Below are 18,415 nucleotides of genomic sequence, written 5' to 3' on the forward strand. Positions count from 1 at the left end.
GGGATGGTCTAGACAGTATTTGGTCCTGCCATGAGTGCAGGGGACTGGACTCGATGACCTCTCGAGCTCCCTTCCAGTCCTAGAGTCTATGAATCTAATCCACTTTGCAGCTGCACAGGCATGCCATGGGCTAGCTCCTGTGGCTACTACTCTACCTGACCCAGCACCCATCCAGAATGGGTAGGCTTGATCTAAGGAGAGGGCATGGAGATGGGCCAGCTGGTTTGGATGAAAGGACGACAGATAAGAATGGAACCCAGGAGTTCTGTAGTTACATGATACAATGATGGAAAATTCTAACAGGGACAGATAGATTAGATTAGATAGAAGGTGTTATGTTGGATTCAATAGATACACAGAAGGTTTTCTCTGTGTGTATTGTATAGATTAAATATAAAAGGTTAATATATATTTTTAACACACCTTCCATTTTTGTGGCAGCCTCTTTCCCAGTTTCAGTGGGGACTGAACATGCAGAGATCCCAGGAGAACGGCTGAGGTCATGGTGTTTTGACACTGGGAGGAATCACCTCCAGACAGCGTGTTCTGGGATTCCTCGCCCAGCTTTGCAGTTTGCCCAAAGTTTCAGAGCCTGGCCGAGGAGTTTACTTTTCCCATCCCATCCCCAAACCTTCCCAGCATCGCTCACTGCTGTGCAAAAGGGAAATATGGAGCCAGATCCTGAGTTGGTGTAAATCAGCATCATACCATTGAACTCAAAGGGATACACCAATTTGCACTAGCTGAGCATCTGACCCTGTATCTGTGGGCCCATTTCTCCAATGTGGGCCCTGAACTGGGACAATGGATTAGACTCTATTCCATTGGCTGATCATTAAGGAAGTTGAGATCTGAATGTCCTGACTATGGCCCATCTATGTAATGCAAAATGGTTGGAAAATAGAAGGGAAGGTCACATATGTTTGAATGACAACTTTTTTTGGCTAAAATGTTAATTTTTTAAAACCCTCCTGGCCTCTCTAAGGGGCCTGCCTCCAGACCTCACCTGCTTCTGGGCAGCTGGGGTTTGGAGCCAATTGCAGATCTGACCTTTGTTACTTTGCCTATGTATCATGACTCAGACTGGGCCACCAGCTGCCAATAGCTTCCTGGTGTTGGGGACCTTTGGGTCTGGGTCCAGATCTGAGCTTCATGGATCCAAATGCAACTGGCCTTTGGGGATGGTCAGATTCCAGATCCAAACTTTGTGCCTCTGGTCTGCCTCCCTGGAACATCCCGGGCTTGTTGCTGCATGGTCTGATCAGGGCTTCAGCTACGAGGTGGGTATATATGACCCTATCTACCCACACAAGCGTCCTGAGATGGGATCTGGAGGCCATGGTGAGTCTCCCATGGTTGAAAATTGGGCTCCTCGGTCCAGATGCTCAAAGGTATTTAGGCACCTGACTCCTTCTGCTTTCAGTGGGAGTTAGGTGCAAAAATACCTTCAAGGATCTGAGCCCCCATGTCTATTCAGTACTGGATTTCTCCACTGCTGGTACGTAACCTTGGGAGGCACCATTGGACTCTCCCACCAGATGCTGGGAATCAGTGGCTGCATAACAGTGTAGATGGTGGATGGTTATTCTCGTGGAGGACCGATGCCATGGTGCACTGCGTGTCTGGCAGGCATCCCCGCATTGTGTGTTGTTGCGCAAAACCTGAGCTAGCTCCTTACCTGGGCAATAATGTGCCTGTTGAGTCACTGTGCAACCAGTAATTCCAGCCCGAAGTGCTAGTCTGGGTGATGTTTAGCATTAGATCCCCCTTGCATTTGGTTTGCTATGTCTCACCTGCCATCTCCCTCTGGGCTCCAGGTTACCTGAGAGTGTGAAGACGCCTGTCTGGTGAAGGGACCATGGGTCACAGGGAGGTTCCCGTCTCCCCCCATAGCTTTCCAGGCCTGCTCTCTGCCTGCTCACAGCCTCTTAAACACTAGGCATGCAAATCCCGTTAGCCTAACCCCACATTATCTGCATTTGCCAATTTTCCTCACCTCAATATGAGTGCTTGTGCCCGCTGCAGGCATCTCGAAGGGCAAGTGGGCACAATTCGCTGCCTGGCCTGGGCTCCTGGGAGGACCAGGCATTAAATCCCTGCATGGAACAGAAGCCTCGTTATTGCACCTTGTTGCAGCAGAGCTGCTCTGCTGTCTCCCTCCCACACAGCCAGCTGAGTGCTTCAGTGTCCCATCAGGCCGTGGGCCCCGAGGTGGGGCTTGCAGGGAGCACCTAGCAGGCTGGAGAAAGGGGTTTTGATTTCTTTTCCTCAGCATCTAGAGAGGAGGAGACTCTCTCTCCTTCCCCCTCTTTTGTTTGCTCTGCCTCCCTGCCCTGTTCTTACAAAAGCACACGAGCTGTGGCATGGGCCCCAGCTCCATTATTCTGGATCCACATCCAGATCTAAACTCCCCTCTCCACCCCCACAACCACATCGAGGACTGTTTGGATCTGGGGAGTTGGTTCTGGTCCCTCTTGACACCCCAGCGCCAAGCAGAACCAGAATGTTCAACACCCAGGAGCTCCCGTTAAGACCAATGGAGAATCCCTCCCTCCTCCCTCCCCACACCTCATAGAGAAGAACAGGAGCTGAGCAGTCTGACCCCTGGAATGTACCCCCATCCCCAGGGGCAAATCATCTTTCTCTTTGCTGGAGAGAAAGACACACACGCACACCCCGCCGCCCTGCAGCCTGTGTCTGGGAGGAGCCTTTCTGGGTTGGGACATCTTTGCCTTTTCGGTCCTTTTCAGGCAATCAGCTGAGAGGGATGAAGCAGACAGACCCCTGCCCTTTAGGTCCAGTAGACATGGGGGTTGAGCTTAGTGGATCATAGAGACTCTTGTTCTGAGTGGATCAATGACTCCCAACAGCAAAGCCGCATTCCCACCCAGCCCAGGGCTGCATCTGTACTAGACAGGACAAGGCAGGCTGCATGGTCCTGCTTGGCAGGCCCCTCAGCCAGGCTGCGACCCTCACTCATCTCCTCCCCCCAGACTCACTTTGTGATTAGGGCCATTGCAAAAAGCCTTTAGTGGGTGGTCCCCTGGCTTGTTTACAGTCCTGAGTCTTAGGAGCACAGCAGGCTCCCTTCAACCCCCATCTGTGCAGCTGCCTCCTAGCCCAGAGCTCATTCCAGCCACAGCCTGGCCCTGGTGGAGGTTGGGAGCTGATTAGACACAAGAGCAGAGCAGCACCTCCGTGCAGGGTCGAGCAGCATGCATGGAACGAGGGGATCCTCTCCCTGCTCGGAGCTTGGGACAAATCTGGCTCTGATCTCAGCTGTTAAGTTCTGTGGCATTTCAATTGCTTGGACGAGAGCTGAACTGGGACCTTGATCTTTAACCTCCCGCGGGGACCCCTTCATTCCCACATTGCTTTCTGGGAAATCCCCCTCTGGACTCAGCTTCCCTCAGGAGCCCCCAGATTGTCCATCTCGGTGGGATTCTTCTAGCCGAGCTCCCCAGAGCCACTCAGCAGTGAGACAACGGCTCACACTGGTGAGGTGGAGAGGCTCATGAGAGCCCGAGGGTCTGTTCACAGTTCTCCATCCTCCCAACCAGCAGCTGATTTGGAGTCAGCTGATCAGGCCAGGGATTGGAGGAACCATTTGTCAGAACCCCCTGACAGAGCTATATCTCCATTTGTGTTCGTCCCTAGTCACAGAGGAGTGTAGTGCTGAGAGTTGGGAGCTGGGAGACCTGGGTTCTCTTCCCAATGTGACCTTGCACAAGTCGCATCCCCTCTCAGTGCCTCATTCTCCCCATCGGTAGCATGGGGATGACACCTACTGCACAGCAGTGGGGACTGTTGGGCTTAGTCCATCCATGTCTGTAAGTGCTTCCTTGGACGCAAAGTGCCAGTATCGTGTCTGAGCCCTGAGCTTGGGATCAGTCAACATGTCAAACCTCAGCCTCAGATTAGAGCAAGGGAGGCTGCTGGGGGACACAGATGTTGTTCTCCCACTGACTCCCTGGGTGGCCATGGGCAAGTTACTTCACCTCTGTATGTCTCCGAGTTCCCCATCTGTGAAACTGGGACAACAATTCTCACAGGCTGTTGGGAGGGGGAATTAGTGTCAAGCCCTTTGAAGATATAAAGCTCTGTCTAAACACAAAGTATTATTCTTACAGGTGAGGCCAAGGTAGGAGGGATAGGTAGTGTCACTTGGTGCCTTAGACTCGGCCAGTCTGTGCCTAGAGGAAGAGGAGGAGTTTGTGAAGCTCTGAGTCTAGATTAGATGAAGGCTGAGCAGGAGGCTGGGAAGCAGGCAGGGGAGTAGCGGACTTTTTTCTGGTGCATAGACTCATGTAAAGGCACATGCTCTCCTTTGCTGCCTGTTTTTCCATGGGCAGGAATCTTATAAACAGCCCTGGTAGCTCCAGGGTTGTGGAGATACAAAGATACATATCTCCTTTCCTGGAGTGACTATCCTTCCAGCTAGAGAAGGCGAGTTACATTTGGAGAGGGGGAGGCACCAGTGAAGAATATCTCCCTTTCTCAGTCACTTGCCCCACTCCCCCATCCATATTCATGTGCCCTCTTTCTTTCTGACCAGGGGAGTTTGCAGGTGCTTACAGGTTCCTCAGAGAGTTCCCAGCCTCAGTCTGTAGTGAGCTATCAAACCTGAAAGCGACCTCATTCTGCTTGCAATCATGCATTCTCCCTCTTCTCCCTTCTTTAACTGGCAGAATTTTAGCTCTTGGTATCTTGGGAAGGATTAGCAACCAATGCCTTGTATCATTGAAGGGTTCAGAATCCCAGCTCTCAAAAGGCACGGTGCATCCGTGAGAGATTAGTTGGTACATTCATTCCAGGACCACAGCTGGTGTAGGACAGGTCAGAAGCAAGACTGTAATCAGAACGACATGAGGTTTGAATCTGCTATCTTGCAATCCGACCACATTACTATAAGGCACAGCAAAGCAGGGGCCCTGAGTGATCTAATGGCACAAAGATATCAGCTCTTGTTGATGAGATGTCCGTTGGGGCTGGCATTGATTGGTTTGTTTTGACGCTCGTCTGGTTTCCCATCCAGAACATAACACCAAGTGACTCTCTAATCCCTTGTGATTCCATATGCCTGGCCAGCTGCCCCTTTGGTGACAGTGTGTCTAGGAGAGGCCAGGTTTAACTGCCCTGCTGGGATCAGGAGGGGTGGGGACATGGAGATGGCAGCCATTAACCCGGCCTGCTGGCGCTGAGCTCAGGGCTGAGTCAGCAGAGTTTTGGCTTTTGTCATGTCCCCATTGTGCTGTTGGGTGAGTCATCTCCCCAGGCCGGGCACTCCACACTCTCTGCTTCCTGCTCCTACTCTAGTCTGACAGCTCGGGGGATATTTTTTCCATCGGGTTTATTTGTGTTTTCATTGAAGCTGTTAGGTCTCGAATTCCTTTGTTTCGGAAACGAGACGATCTCACGGATTGATCCCCCCCAAACGCCTCGCTGACCCTCTCCTGCACAGAACTCCCCAAGCCACCTCCAGAGGTGACCTTGGAGAAGGTGGGTAGGAGGCAGGCTCCCATGCATTCAGGGAGATGCCCGGCAAAATAAGCTACCATCGCTCCCAGCACCCTTTATCTTTCAGCTGTACTGTTCTCTTCCACCCAGTGCTCTCCTGCACCCACGCAAATATCTGCTCTGAATCTGGCCCCTGCTCTCAGCCTCCGGGAGGGATGTTCCCACAGAGGTGATAGCAGGAGCGTGTCAAGAGTGACGTTCTACCCAGTAGGGGGTGCTCTTGCCAGGCCCTGTGTTCGCTCATCTGCCTTGCCTTCTCTGCATCATCCTGGCCAATGGAATCATAACGGAGGGCATCTCGCTTCAGCTCACCTGCCCAGACTCCACCATCCCTTCCTGCGTGCAGTTCAGTGGATAGCTGTCAAGAGAGCGATGCCTGCGAGCAGCTCATCGGTAGGCCCAGGGGATGACCCCATCTGAACCCGGGTGCTACCTCTTCCCTGACCCTTGCCCACATGTGACCGGTTTCCTTAGCAAAGACAGCTCCTTGAATAGAGTTCTGGCTCCTCTGCCCCGCTGGGATCCCGCTACCTAGCCATGCTCCCTGGTAATAATTATGCCTCAGAGGAAATAATCCCTGGAGATGAGTTGGGGAAACTGAGGGGACAAGGTTTGGAGCTAGAGACGGGAATATGCCAGAGGAGAATGGGAGGTGGGTGAGGGGTGCAGGGCTGGTTGAGGGTTTGAGGGGTGAAGGATACAGGTCAGTGGAAGGGAAATGTTACAGTCAGTCTGAGGGGTACCTTTCAGAGGAAGCCTGGGGCTGCTGTGGGGGGCGAGGAGAGACAGAAGGGTTGGGTAAAAGTGTGAGATATGGAGTCTGAGGAGGGCAGAGGCAGGCTGGCAGCGCATCAGCGCTGAGGGGTGCAGTTCGTGTGGCATGAAGGGGTGCAGAAGGGGAGTGAGACGAAGAGGCTGAGTGGGAACTGGTGAGATGCCGGGCACAGGAAGCCCCGGGCAGGGGGGTTGGGTGGAGCAGTGACGCTCAGCATGGGTCAGGCAGAGGCAAGGGGCAGAGCTGCTACCCGCTCTGGGGTGGGAACTGGCAGAACTAGCTGAGGGATTAGCTGGCATGCTCACGGGGCGGGGACAGCACTGGGAGCGGGAGCGCGGACTGAGGAGCCTTTGTGCTTTGCTGCTGAGCTTTGGCTTTCGTAGCTTTATTGCAGGAAGGCCCGTCCCAGTGCTGTGTCAGCACTTTCACCTGGAGCCCTGCTCTGCCAGCCTTCCTGCTTCTGCCTGAGGTAGCATTCGTCTCCCATTCACACTGGGCGAAGCGGCTGCTCTGAAGTCAGTGGACCCAGAGCAGGGGAAAAGCCATGGGAGTGGGCAGAGATTCACTATAGTGAGTCTAGTCTGCAATTCATTTTCTAGCGGGATGCCATTTGCCATTCACAGAAATATGAAACCTGAGAGGCTGTGTGGCCTAGTGGATAGGGCTGGTTCTCAGGAGACTTTGGGTGTATTTCTAATTCTGCCACTGACCTGTTGTGTGGTCTTGGGCAAATCACATCCCCTCTCCCTTTGTCTGTTTCCATCCTGTATATTTAGCCTGTAAGCTCTTGGGGACGGGGTCTGTCTCTTACTGTGTGTCTGTGCAGTGCCCAGCACAAAAGAGCACTGATCTCGGGCACGGTCTGTAGGTGCTACCATCAGACCAGTCATCATAATAGTACCAGGAAAGTTATAATAAAGCCTTGAGGGGAATTAGTGGGAAAATCAAAAATGGTCCATGGCAGATCTTCCTTTCTGGATTCAGTGTTGACTGATGGCATCCGAGCGGAGATTGAACTTTAGCCACCAGGCTGGGCCAGCCTGAGCAAGCTTCCTCTCCGTTGTACCTCAACCTGGGTCTCTTTCCGTTATCCGCTACCATTAGACTGTGAACAAAGGGGCCAGACGTGGGACACTCCTTGGAACTAGACAGAGAACTACCAAAAAAATTCACTTCACTACAGGCCACTGGCCAGCCATCAGCTGGTGACATCTCTGTCATCACTACTGATTTACTCTGGCTATGAACCAGTGGCCTCGAGTGAAAGGGGCTGTGTATCCCATTAGCAATCCCAAGCCAAGATTGGTCTTTCTTTTCTGAGAGGGATTTGAACTGAAGCCAGAGGCGGCATTGTAAGCCATGTCACTGAATCCCCAGCGCCTTGATGTCATATAGCTGTGGGAGGGGATGCCTTAGCTTGCAATTTTATCAACTTGTCCCTGCCATGATGTTAATGTTATTTCAACCCAGTCTGGACATTTTGCATTTGTATGTCACTGTGTCACCTTCAGTGGCAATCTTGCCCCCACTATCTCACTAGCTATCTCTCTGTCTTATTACTGATGTGCCTCTTGCATGGCTGTCTAAGCACTACTGTCTAATCCCTCAGGTATCTGAGCTCGCATGCTAAGCAGGGTTGAGGTAGATCAGTATTTGAATAAGACACCTCCAACGAAGGGCTGGTGTGCTGCAGGAAATGGTGCATTGGTGATTCATTAGGGAGCACTCTCCTTTCTCAGCCAGCAACCAGCTAGTGACTAAGCATGGTGCCTCTCGGAAGAGATGTAGAATGAAGTTTCTAATGCCTAGTGATCAGTTAAAATCTCCTGGGCGTTTGTTTTGGGTACTTTTTTTTGCAAGAGGAAGGGTGTTAATCCCAGTGTTTGGCCATGTCCCAGCTCAGGTAATTACACCCTGCCTCTCAAAATTCCCCACATGGTTTCAGCTGGATTCAAGATTCTTTGTTACTTCCCATCTTCCCTAGACCATGTGCGGTGTTGCTGTGGGCTGTTAAATGTCTCTTGTGTTCTGCTCCAGAGGTGGCTGCATTTCAGTGCGAAGTGACTTGATCTTTGTCTATATATAGGACAACACCTGCTGAAGTCAATGGGAACTGTGGGTGTACAGAGCCTCTCAGGACTGGGTACTAGAGAAAAGTAAAAAATTAATGCATTATAAATAAATATAGGCTGTAGTGTAGACATAGCCTGAGACACAAGGGCTTTTCCATCTCTGACCTGTTACAGCATTTGTGTCAGCAAGGTACACATATTGCCACACCATAGTGGAGTCTCACCAGGCTGATGCCAAGGGCTGTTTCAATGCCTTTGGGGCAGGAAGGATATCTGGGAACGGGCTGGAGAAATCCATGGCGGGTTGGGCCAATGTGAAGTTGTGCAAAGCAGCGTGGAGTTCACATGGTTCTTACTAACAAAGAACGATCGATTGGGTACACAACGGTGCAGCAGAATGTCAATCTGCTGTCTCCAGCAATTGCTGGATCGTCTACAGCCATGGTTCCCAAACTTGTTCCGCTGTTCATTCAGGTAAAGCCCCTGCAGGCTGGGCCAGTTTGTTTACCTGCCGCGTCTGCAAGTCCAGCTGATTGCAGCTCCCAGTGGCCGCAGTTCACTGCTCCAGGCCAATGGGAGCTGCTGGAAGCGGCGTGGGCCCAGGGACATACTGGCCGCCACTTCCCGCAGCCGCCATTGGGCTGGAGCAGTGAATCACGGCCACTGGGAGCCGCGATCAGCCGAACCTGCGGACGCAGCAGGGAAACAAATCGGCCCGGCCCTCCAGGGTCTTTCCCAGCACAAGCAGTGGAACAAGTTTGAGAACCACTGGTCTACAGAGCTCTCTGAGTGGGAGGCGAGACTCTTTGAGGGGCAGGACATTAGGCAGCCATGTCCGTAAAGCACCGTGCTATCCATTTCGTTCAAGTGAGAGATGCTCTTGTTTTTAGCAATGACGAGCCCAGGTTCCAGTTGACCATACAGGGCTTGGCAGGCACAAGAGAGCAGTGCTGGTGCCTGCTAAGAGAGATGTCTCATGGGAGGGCTCGGGGAGGAAGGAGTCCCTTGGTTAGAGGGTGGAGGTGTTGGTGCAGCAGGAGGGATGGGGATAGTTCAGGGGGTCTCTTAGAGCCTGTTCTTCTATCCTAGCCCAACACTTGGGGGCCTCATGAGGCCAGATCCAGCCAATGCCTGGGCTTCGTATCCCAGTCCAGGTCGCAGGGGAAGTATGAGCCAGGGGACACTTACACACATCCTCCTCCCGCCACGCCCCTCCTAGCTCCCTGCCCATGCCGCAGGGTGCAGCCGGCTCTGTGCTGAGCACAGCTGCCAGAGCGCTGGAGCCTCACGTGGCCCAGTGAGTATCTGGAATGAGGATCCAGGAGAAAGGGCTCCACATGAAGCACTTTGGAAGCCAGGGCGGGGAAGTGGGGCCGAGGTCTCCGCTAATGAAGTCAGGGCACCGGCATGTCTCCAGCCCTCAGCTGGGGCTTTCTGGCCTTAGAACTAGGCAGGAAGGTGCAATTGGGCACACTCTGATGTACAGAGCTAATACTGCTCAGCATTCTGCCTAGCTAGCTGGCTGCGTCCCGGGCAGAGGCAGGGACAGGTCAACGGGCTCTTGGCAATCTGGCACGGGAGCAGCAGAGCTGGACATGGGCCCACCCCTCTGACTCCCACATCACACACACTCTGGGCTCTTCCAGGCCTCTCCAGAGGCTGATTGGGTGCTTTATCTTCTCTCCTGAGTGCGCGCACTCTCTGATTCCCATCAATAATTTGTGCATTGGCCCTGATGAATTATTGAGTGTGCACTGGGCCAAGGGGAGAGAAGCCATCCAGTCTCAGTCACCTTGCAAGCAAACGCCCTCGAGGGCATCTGGCTGCTCCACGACAGCCAATCTACAGTCTGGCTGCAGGTTTAGGTTGGGGAGCTGAGGGAGGTCGCTCATGTTCGCTGGTAACTTGCAAAAAGCCTTGGCTCTGTCTGACCTTGTTCTCAGTGATGCTAGCTGGGATTTGGTGTCGTCGCTTGGAGGTGGGGGTGGGGTTGTTTCCCCACACAGGATCTGGGGCGCTGCAAGCCAGGAGGGGTCATCAGAGGTTTCTCCCCTCTGCCAAAGGAGCCGCCAGCTTTCAGACACCTTGGGAGGAAACATGATTTCCATGTGCTCGTTGTTTTCTTGTTATATTTTTTTCCCCTGCAGCCTCAAACAGTTAGGAATGTGTTTTTTTTTAAAGCTGCTGCATGTAGAAGCCTGACTTCCAGCCGGGCACGGTGCCTGGCCGGATCCTCAGCTGGCCTCACTCAGGGTGGCTTCTTTGGTGTGGCCACACTGCTTTCCGCCAGCCGTGGATCCAGCCCTCCGTGTCTGGGAGGTGAGGGCCCCCCCTGTCATGGGGGATCTGACGGCTGCTTCTTGTTTTACACATGCTGGAGATCAGGATCAAATTTAACATTATCCAGGTCTCCGTCATCTTGCTGGACATGTGTGCAGCCATCATGTTCCATGTCCCTCTGCCGTACCCCCTGGTTCTATGCGGCCTGCTACACCATATCCCTGTATCCTAGGACCTCATGCTCCCTGACCCTGATTCCCAGCCACTCCAGCTCCATTTCCATGGATACCAGCCCTTGCACTCTGCCCAGTGCTGTTTCCCTTTATCCCAGCACTCCTTCTACTCTGTTTGCATGTCCCTGCGTCTGTTCCACTGCCATGTGCCCGGGACCCTGCTGCTCCCTCTCCATGACCCCAGGCTTGGAAGATCCTGGCAGGGGAGAGAAGGCTATTTTCTGTGGCAGAATAGCAAGCCAGGCTGAATGCCCCGGCCTGGGGTAAAAGCGGGAAGTGTACTGCAGTTCCAGCTCTTCAAAGAAGCTGACCAGTTTTATAAGGATCCTTAATTAGTTTCCTTGGACATTGCCGGGAACAGAGCTCGGGGTAACAGAATGGAATTAACATTGGGAACATTGAAGCTGAATATAAAGAAAAACTTCCTGAAGGTATCCACCTGTCTGTCTGTCTATGCTATTCCTCATCATTATCATCATCCCAATGATACTTCTAAGGTGCTGATCACCTTAGCATCTGGCCTGTGGAAAAGCATCCCTTGGCAGTGATGGAAACTCCGTTTCTTTAGGCTACCCATCCCCTTGCCATTGGGACATCGCTCGTCTCCCTGTAACTGCATTGGCAGGGCGGTGCCTCAGAGAACCCCGGAGGGTTCTTTTGTCTCTGACTTCCACGATTCTCTGGCCAATCACTCGCTTTTCTGGCCCTCATGGTAAGGAGTCCAGCCTCGGCAAGGAGTGTGGTTTTCTGCTGTCCATTCGCTGAACTGAAAGTGAACACGGCCTCTTCCTCTTCTATTGGCCTTTGTAAAGCTGGGCTCCTGGGGAACAGCTGAAGCCTGTATGGTCACAGAGCTTATGTGGAGCCGGAGCCAGCTGTACCATCGCCCAAGCCCTGGAGCCAACAGCTCACTTTGAGAACCAGGGCTTGTTGAGGGAGGTTTCTCACTGGTGGCTGAGCCTGCCTGCCTCTGCTGGCAGCACTTCAGAAGAAGGTGGGGCTGGGGCTGATGAATCCATCCTCCCCAGGCTTTGGGAGAGAGAGGGAGTGCTTAGCACACCTACATGGAGGCAGCAGTGAGCCGTGCAGGTGTCTGTTCCCAGGATCTTTGCTACGTGACTGTCTCTGCTAGCCGGCAAGCTCCCACATGCTCTCTGGGGCTGTAAACACTTCAGAGCTGGGGTGCTTGGCAAGGCTCTGGCTCACCTCTGCAGGTGCAGCCAGTTCTGCAAGAGGCTTTCTCACCTGGAGGGCAACAGGATCATAGCATGCAACTCGACGAGTTGGATGCACCGCATTTCCCCCCTCTCTTGTATCTTGGCCTGGTATTAGGAAGCACGGTGCTGCTCTTTGCCCTCTTTGTATGCTCCGTCACCCAGTGCTCCTTGTGCTGCTAAGGGAGCCGCTGTTCGTAACAGGTCCCAGATCTCTGCCCCCTCTTAGGGGGTGCTGTGGTGAGAACTTCATTGCCCAGACATTCTTCATCCATCTCAGTCCTGCTGCCGTTCCCTTCCTGACTCAGGCTGGTCCTATCTATCATTGCCCCAGCATTGCATCGGCAGGTGCACTGCTGCTGGGGGTTCTCTGCTCGACATCAGCTGGCTCCGTCTCCTCCCACACCAAAGGGCTGCTGTGCTGCTCCCAAACTAAAGCGACATTTGCAGTGCTGCTCTGTGGGGTCATTAGCTGCATCTAAAGGCCAAGGGGTGTGCAGTGTCACCTCACATCACCAGTGCCTGATGCTCCCCGGCCGCCCAGTGCCTTTCAGTGACTATTAGCAGAGCATTAGGCAAGCACCTATTCCCTGGCGGTGCTGAGTGACTGGCAGGGGCACGAAGCCTGGCTGAAGGAGAGAGCCCGTACTCAGCCAGGAGGAAGGGTATTGAGGCTTCATAGTTGCCCCGCTGTGGTCTACGGGTGAAGTGTCAGTGCTGGGCAGGTTTTGTTAGGATCCCTTCTGGGCTCAGCTGGACCGCGGCAAGGGCTGCAGACTGTAGGAGGGAAGCAAGTGCAGCAGGCTTGAAACAAAATGCTGGGAGTGAGCACGTGCCTGAATGAGGACGTGTGAGTGGATGTGTGTTTGAGAGGGGGAACGCGTGTGCACCCCTGTCTGACGATTGTGTGTATGTGCCTGCGTGTGAGAGAGGAGAAGTGTGTGCTTGAGTGAGGACATCTGTGTGGATGTGTGTTTGAGAGGGGGAACGCGTGTGCACCCCTGTCTGAGGATATGTGTGTGTGTGTCTGCGTGTGAGAGAGAAGTGTGTGCTTGAGTGAGGACGTGTGTGTGGATGTGTGTTTGAGAGGGGGAACATGTGTGCACTCCTGTCTGAGGATATGTGTATATGTGTGCCTACATGTGAGAGAGGAGAAGTGTGTGCCTGAGTGAGGACGTGTATGTGTGAGATTGGAAATGCGCGTATGCACGTGTGTGACAGAGGACACGTGTCCATGTGGGATTGTTTGTGGAGGGATAGATGTGTGTCTGAGGACGTGAGTGAGAATATGTTTTAGAGGACAGTGGGTGAATGTACATGTGTGTGTACTTGGGGTGGGGGTCTGTGAGGAGCTAATTCAGTTTTGCACTCACTTTGGCCTAGCTGGCCATTAGAGGAGCGGGAGCACAGAGGCCAGACTCTTTCTAGCCTTGGCTCTGACAGCAACAGTATTGATGCCCTTGCACTTAGTAGCAATGGCTTTAAATGGCTGTGTGCGCTGACCATGAAGATACTCTGTCTCCATTTCCCCTACATCCCTCCCTCTCTGTTTCCTGACCCTCCCTTCTTCTCCATCACCCTTTCTTGTCTTCCTCCTACCCTTTCTCTCTTTTCCTGGGCTCCCTCTCTCACACTCTGCACACATGTGTTTCAGCCTCCTCCGTAAGGGAGTGAGCAGAACCAGCTTTTCCAGTTCTCAGCACTTTGCTCTTCCAATACATTTGTAATATAAATACCAGCTGTATAATTATTGGAGCGTTATCTCTAAACACACAGATGTGGCAGCAGCCATAGATGAATTTAAATGTTGATCTTGTGAAAGACTTTATTTCCCACTCTGTAGAGGGAGGAATCACCTGGGACAGAAGAATAACCATTAAGAATATGCTACGCTTCTGCTGAGTGCTTTTCATCTCTGTGTTACAGAGCCTGTGTCTAGGAATGGCTTCATCTGCCTCTAAAATGCAGCCACCTCTAGGGTGGAACGAGGCAGCTGTTTGCCATCCAACAGCAACAATGCACAACAGGAAAGGAAAGGTCAGGAAGTGAAAAATAGAGTATCTGGCTGGAGCAGCCTGTGTGTTCTCATAACCCTGTTCTTCAGATTTGCTCTGAAAATCACAATCTAGGCCTCAGCGCATGTGTGTGTGTGTGTCTTTGTGCACACACACATATGCACATATGTGTCAGTTTGCGAGTGTCTTTTGCACCCTTGAGATGTATCAAATGCTGCCAACAAATCCTCCCCCTTGCTTTCAGTGAGCCACCTGCAATGTCCTGAGAGCGGAGTTTGGCCAAGCATGTAGCTGCGTGCGCCCATGTAAATTCATGTATGTACAGTGGGTGCCTGGTGATGTGGTTCCCTGCGTGCCTAGAACAGTCAATGTGTCTGTGCATGTGTGTGATGGCAGGGGGTGTGTGGATGTGTGCATAGATGTGCTTATATAGCCACATGTGTGCTGTATATTTGCAGTAATGACTTCAGTAGCATGTGATATATTTCTCAAGTGTAAAAGCATTAGCTTGTTTGTCCATCCCCAGGCCGTCAGGGGATGGTCACAGGGCACCACGTTGGCCATTGGGCACTAGACCTTACTGAGCAGCTCCGGGGGTGAAGGGAGCAGCAGACCTCAGTGGCCGGCATGGCTGGGGGATCTCAGCCCTTATCAAATGGCTATTGTAGGTGGGGTTGCAGTTTGTTATACAACAGTAGTGGAGCTGGCTCCCCCAGAGGCTGACATGGGTCCCAGCCAGCCCTGGCTGCAGCAGGCTCCATGGCGTTACATTGGGGTGGATTTGGCCCGGAGAGTTTTGTTATGTGACGCTGTGACCTGCACTGGGGACGGACCTCTGGGGGCTTGACTAACTTGAAGGCAGGCAGCAGAGACCATAAGCCCCCAACGTCCACAGGGCGGTGCGCTCTGCAATCAAATGCTGTAGGAATTGGCCCGGTGTATCGACTGCCTGACAAATTCCTGGGGCAGCTGAAATTCAGGGATTGGTCACGGAATGTCAGCTCCTTGCCTGCTTTGCACCAGATGCAGCTATGGTGCAGGGATTCCAGAGACCAGGATCCCTTCATTCCTCTCTCTCACTTTCTCAGTCTCATCCACATCTTCCCTGCTCTGTCGTTGCAGGGCTCCGGGCTCAGACCGTCCTGGTCAATGACACAGTCTCGGGGTTCATCGGAACGGATGTGGTCCTTCACTGTAGCTTCACCAACCCGCTTCCCAGTGTGAAGATCACGCAGGTCACGTGGCAGAAGGCCACCAATGGCTCCAAGCAGAATGTGGCCATCTACAACCCCGCCATGGGGGTCTCCATCCTCTCCCCCTACAAGGAGCGCGTGACCTTCCGTAACCCCTCCATTAAGGATGGCACCATCCAGCTGTCCCGGCTGGAGCTGGAGGATGAGGGCGTGTACATCTGCGAATATGCCACCTTCCCAACTGGCAACCGGGAAAGCCAGCTGAACCTCACCGTGCTGGGTAAGATATAGCCATTGCCTTGGGCTGGATGCTCAGCCCGTTTCACTGCTCTGGGTCAGAGTCACCCACCGAGCACCCTCTGGAACCTGGCACCAGCCACCTAGGACTCCCTGAGGCTCTGGTGGGGAGAATCCCTTGGTTTAAAGTGCACCCACAGAGCTCTTTCTCCATAATCTGACATTGCCAGGAGCATGGGGAGGCTGAACTAGTTTGCAAAGTGGCTTGAGCGTCCCAGATGAAAGACACTAGAGCGATACAAAGCATTAGTAGGGTTCCTCCCTGGAGCTCTCTTAGCCTGGGTTTGTGGGTAGAGAGACCTTGGCCTAGGATTCCCCCACAAGGCTCTCTCTAACCTGGGCTTTTCAGGGGAGAAGAGAATTCAACTGTCCATGCAATGTATCACCACCCTTCTTCGTGACCTGCAGCCTGGAGGGCTGGATCCCCAGTGGCTGAGGTTCAGAGTAGCTCTGCTGAGACTGCAGAAAATTGACTTGAGCTCTGGATCAGGCTAAGGAGAGCCCAGCTATGGGGCTGTACTGCTGGGTGTCCCGGGGGTTGGGAGCCATGGGGATTAGGTGGTGATTTTATAACCTCTCCCTGCTCTGCTGTCTCTTTGTAGCCAAGCCCACCAACCGGATGGAGGGCACCACCCGGCCCCTCATAGCCAGAACCGGCAAGACAGAAAAGATCCCGGTAGCCACCTGCATGTCCTCCAATGGGAAGCCTCCCAGCACCGTCACCTGGGACACCAAGCTCAAAGGGGAGGCAGAGTTCCAGGAGATCAAGAACAGCAACGGCACCATCACGGTGATCAGCCGGTACCGCCTAGTGCCGAGCCGGGAGACCCACCGGCAGCAGCTCATGTGCGTGGTCAATTACCAGCTGGACCGTTTCACCGACAGCATGACCCTCAATGTGCAGTGTAAGTGAGAGAGCGGTAGGGCCAGGCCAGCTGCCAAGGCCCAGTGTCTTGACTGAATATCTCCAGGGCAGGGAGGGTCACGAGCTTGCTGCAGGGGTGGAGACCAGTGCCGCGCCCTCCTTGGGGTAGAAGAGAACAGTGTGATCTCTTGGAATAACCACTCCCCCTCCCTCCCTCTCTCACCCACTCCTTCCTTTTGCCTGTTCTTTTTCTCCCTTTCCACCTCGCCCTTCTTCCTGTCTTCCTCTCTGCCTTCTTTACTCCTCTCTAATGTTCTCTGTCCCCATCTTTCATCCTTCTCCATTCCCACTGTTCCTCCATCCTTCTTTTCTTTGTTTTCACCCCCATCTGTCTCCTGTACCCTCTTTTTCCCTTCCTCTTCCATTTCCTTCCCTGCTCCTTTCTCCATCTCTCTCTCTTCTCCCCCCACCCCCCACCCCGGCCCTGTTTCTTGCCTTCCCTCGCTCCCCTGATAGATGAGCCAGAAGTCACCATCGAGGGCTTTGACGGCAACTGGTTTTTGAACCGGAAGGATGTGAAACTGACGTGCAAATCCGATGCCAACCCCCCCGCTACCACCTACCAATGGAGGCTGTAAGTACCCCCAAGGCATCCGGCCCTGTAGCAGCACACACCACTTCCCACGAGAGCCAGGGAACCCTCCTTGGAGAGCTAGAAGACTCTTACCAACTGGCACGTGGACTCCGTAAGACCTGGTTGCAGAGACACAGGGCCTGGCTCTGCTCTCACTGATGCTGCTGTGAATCTGGAGTAACTCCATTGCCATCAGTGGGGTTGCACTGGGGTAAAACCTCTGCTCTTGAGAGGAGAAATGGGGCCTGAGGGTCACTAGAGACCGAAACCACCTTCCCACGGGTTGCTCAGGCAGCAGAGAGAAATCTCTACTTCTGTGGGGGCTAAATGGGCTGTGTATAAAAATCCTGACTCTGCCGGGATTGAAACTAGCTTTCTACAGGGACTCAGGCCTGCTCCTGTATGGGGCAGCTCCTCCACTGGTGTAAACCATACACCAGCTGGGGAGCATGTCTATAAATCCTGCCTCTCTATGGATTGCCTCTACGTACAACTCTGGTGCACATATAGAAGGGTCTATCCATCGGGACTAAAACCAGCTTTCTGGGGTGGGGGGGTCTTGCTGCATTTCAGGGGGTCTGGCGTCGCTTCTGTCCAGGACCCTGACCTTTTCAGCTCCCCCCAACCCCCCATGGAGCCTGGCCTGTCAGACGCAGAGCAACCTGCTTCCTCTGCCAGCCGTGCCTACAGGACAGCCTGTGGGGACGCGGCTGCAGACCGCGCTGGCGGGGAAGGCACTGGAGCATTCCAGGCGACTCGGGACAGCAGTGCCTTTCCGGGCGGATGGACTCACGTGGTCTGTCAGCTGAGATGACATGGATGGGGCTGGGGTTTGGTCTGAGCCCCAGCACATCTGCCTGGCATGGGCAAAGGCTTCCAGGTCTGCTCACAGCTCTGCTAACAGGCTCTGTGGGGGATGGGGCATGGTGGGCAGCTGAAAAGGTCACGGTCTCCTTCTTAGGGGACCATGATCCCCTTCCCCCAGGATTATGTGCCCTCCCTGCTCTCTCAGGTTATTCTCCTGCCCATGGCCTCCTCCAGGCTCAGCACTTGCCACGGGGAAGAGAATTCAGACCCAGTGGGCCCTGCCGTCTCCGATGGAGGGGAACAGGCAACAGTCAAGGAGCTAGCAGCTCCATCCCACCCCTCTCAGCCCTGGTTTGCATTAATTAGGCAGCATTGCAGGTCAATCTGACAAGGACCTGAGAGCGGGGAGAGCTGGGCTGCAAGGGCCATTGAGCTGAGGCAGCAGGAGGATCCCTTGATGCACAGGGGAAGAGCAGAAAATGCTGCTGTCCTGCCCGTGCTGTGTTCATGGTG

The 18,415-nt window shown here is 53.6% G+C and overlaps 1 protein-coding gene across 3 annotated transcripts in view; it reads left to right on the top strand.

Annotated features, from left to right (window-relative positions):
• Positions 1-18,415, top strand: part of NECTIN1 (nectin cell adhesion molecule 1) — a 152,718-nt gene that overhangs the window by 49,887 nt on the left and 84,416 nt on the right. For all 3 annotated transcript variants that reach the window (XR_004373717.2, XM_032780425.2, XM_032780417.2), the window contains exons 2-4: positions 15,229-15,579; positions 16,199-16,501; positions 16,978-17,095. Coding sequence is in view for 2 of the 3 variants with exons in the window: in XM_032780425.2 (XP_032636316.1) it covers positions 15,229-15,579; positions 16,199-16,501; positions 16,978-17,095 (772 nt within the window). In the remaining variant the exon portion in view is untranslated. The remainder of the gene's footprint in view (positions 1-15,228; positions 15,580-16,198; positions 16,502-16,977; positions 17,096-18,415) is intronic.

Source organism: Chelonoidis abingdonii, chromosome 18, assembly GCF_003597395.2.
Source record: "Chelonoidis abingdonii isolate Lonesome George chromosome 18, CheloAbing_2.0, whole genome shotgun sequence".
Classification (NCBI taxonomy): Eukaryota; Metazoa; Chordata; order Testudines; family Testudinidae; genus Chelonoidis; species Chelonoidis abingdonii.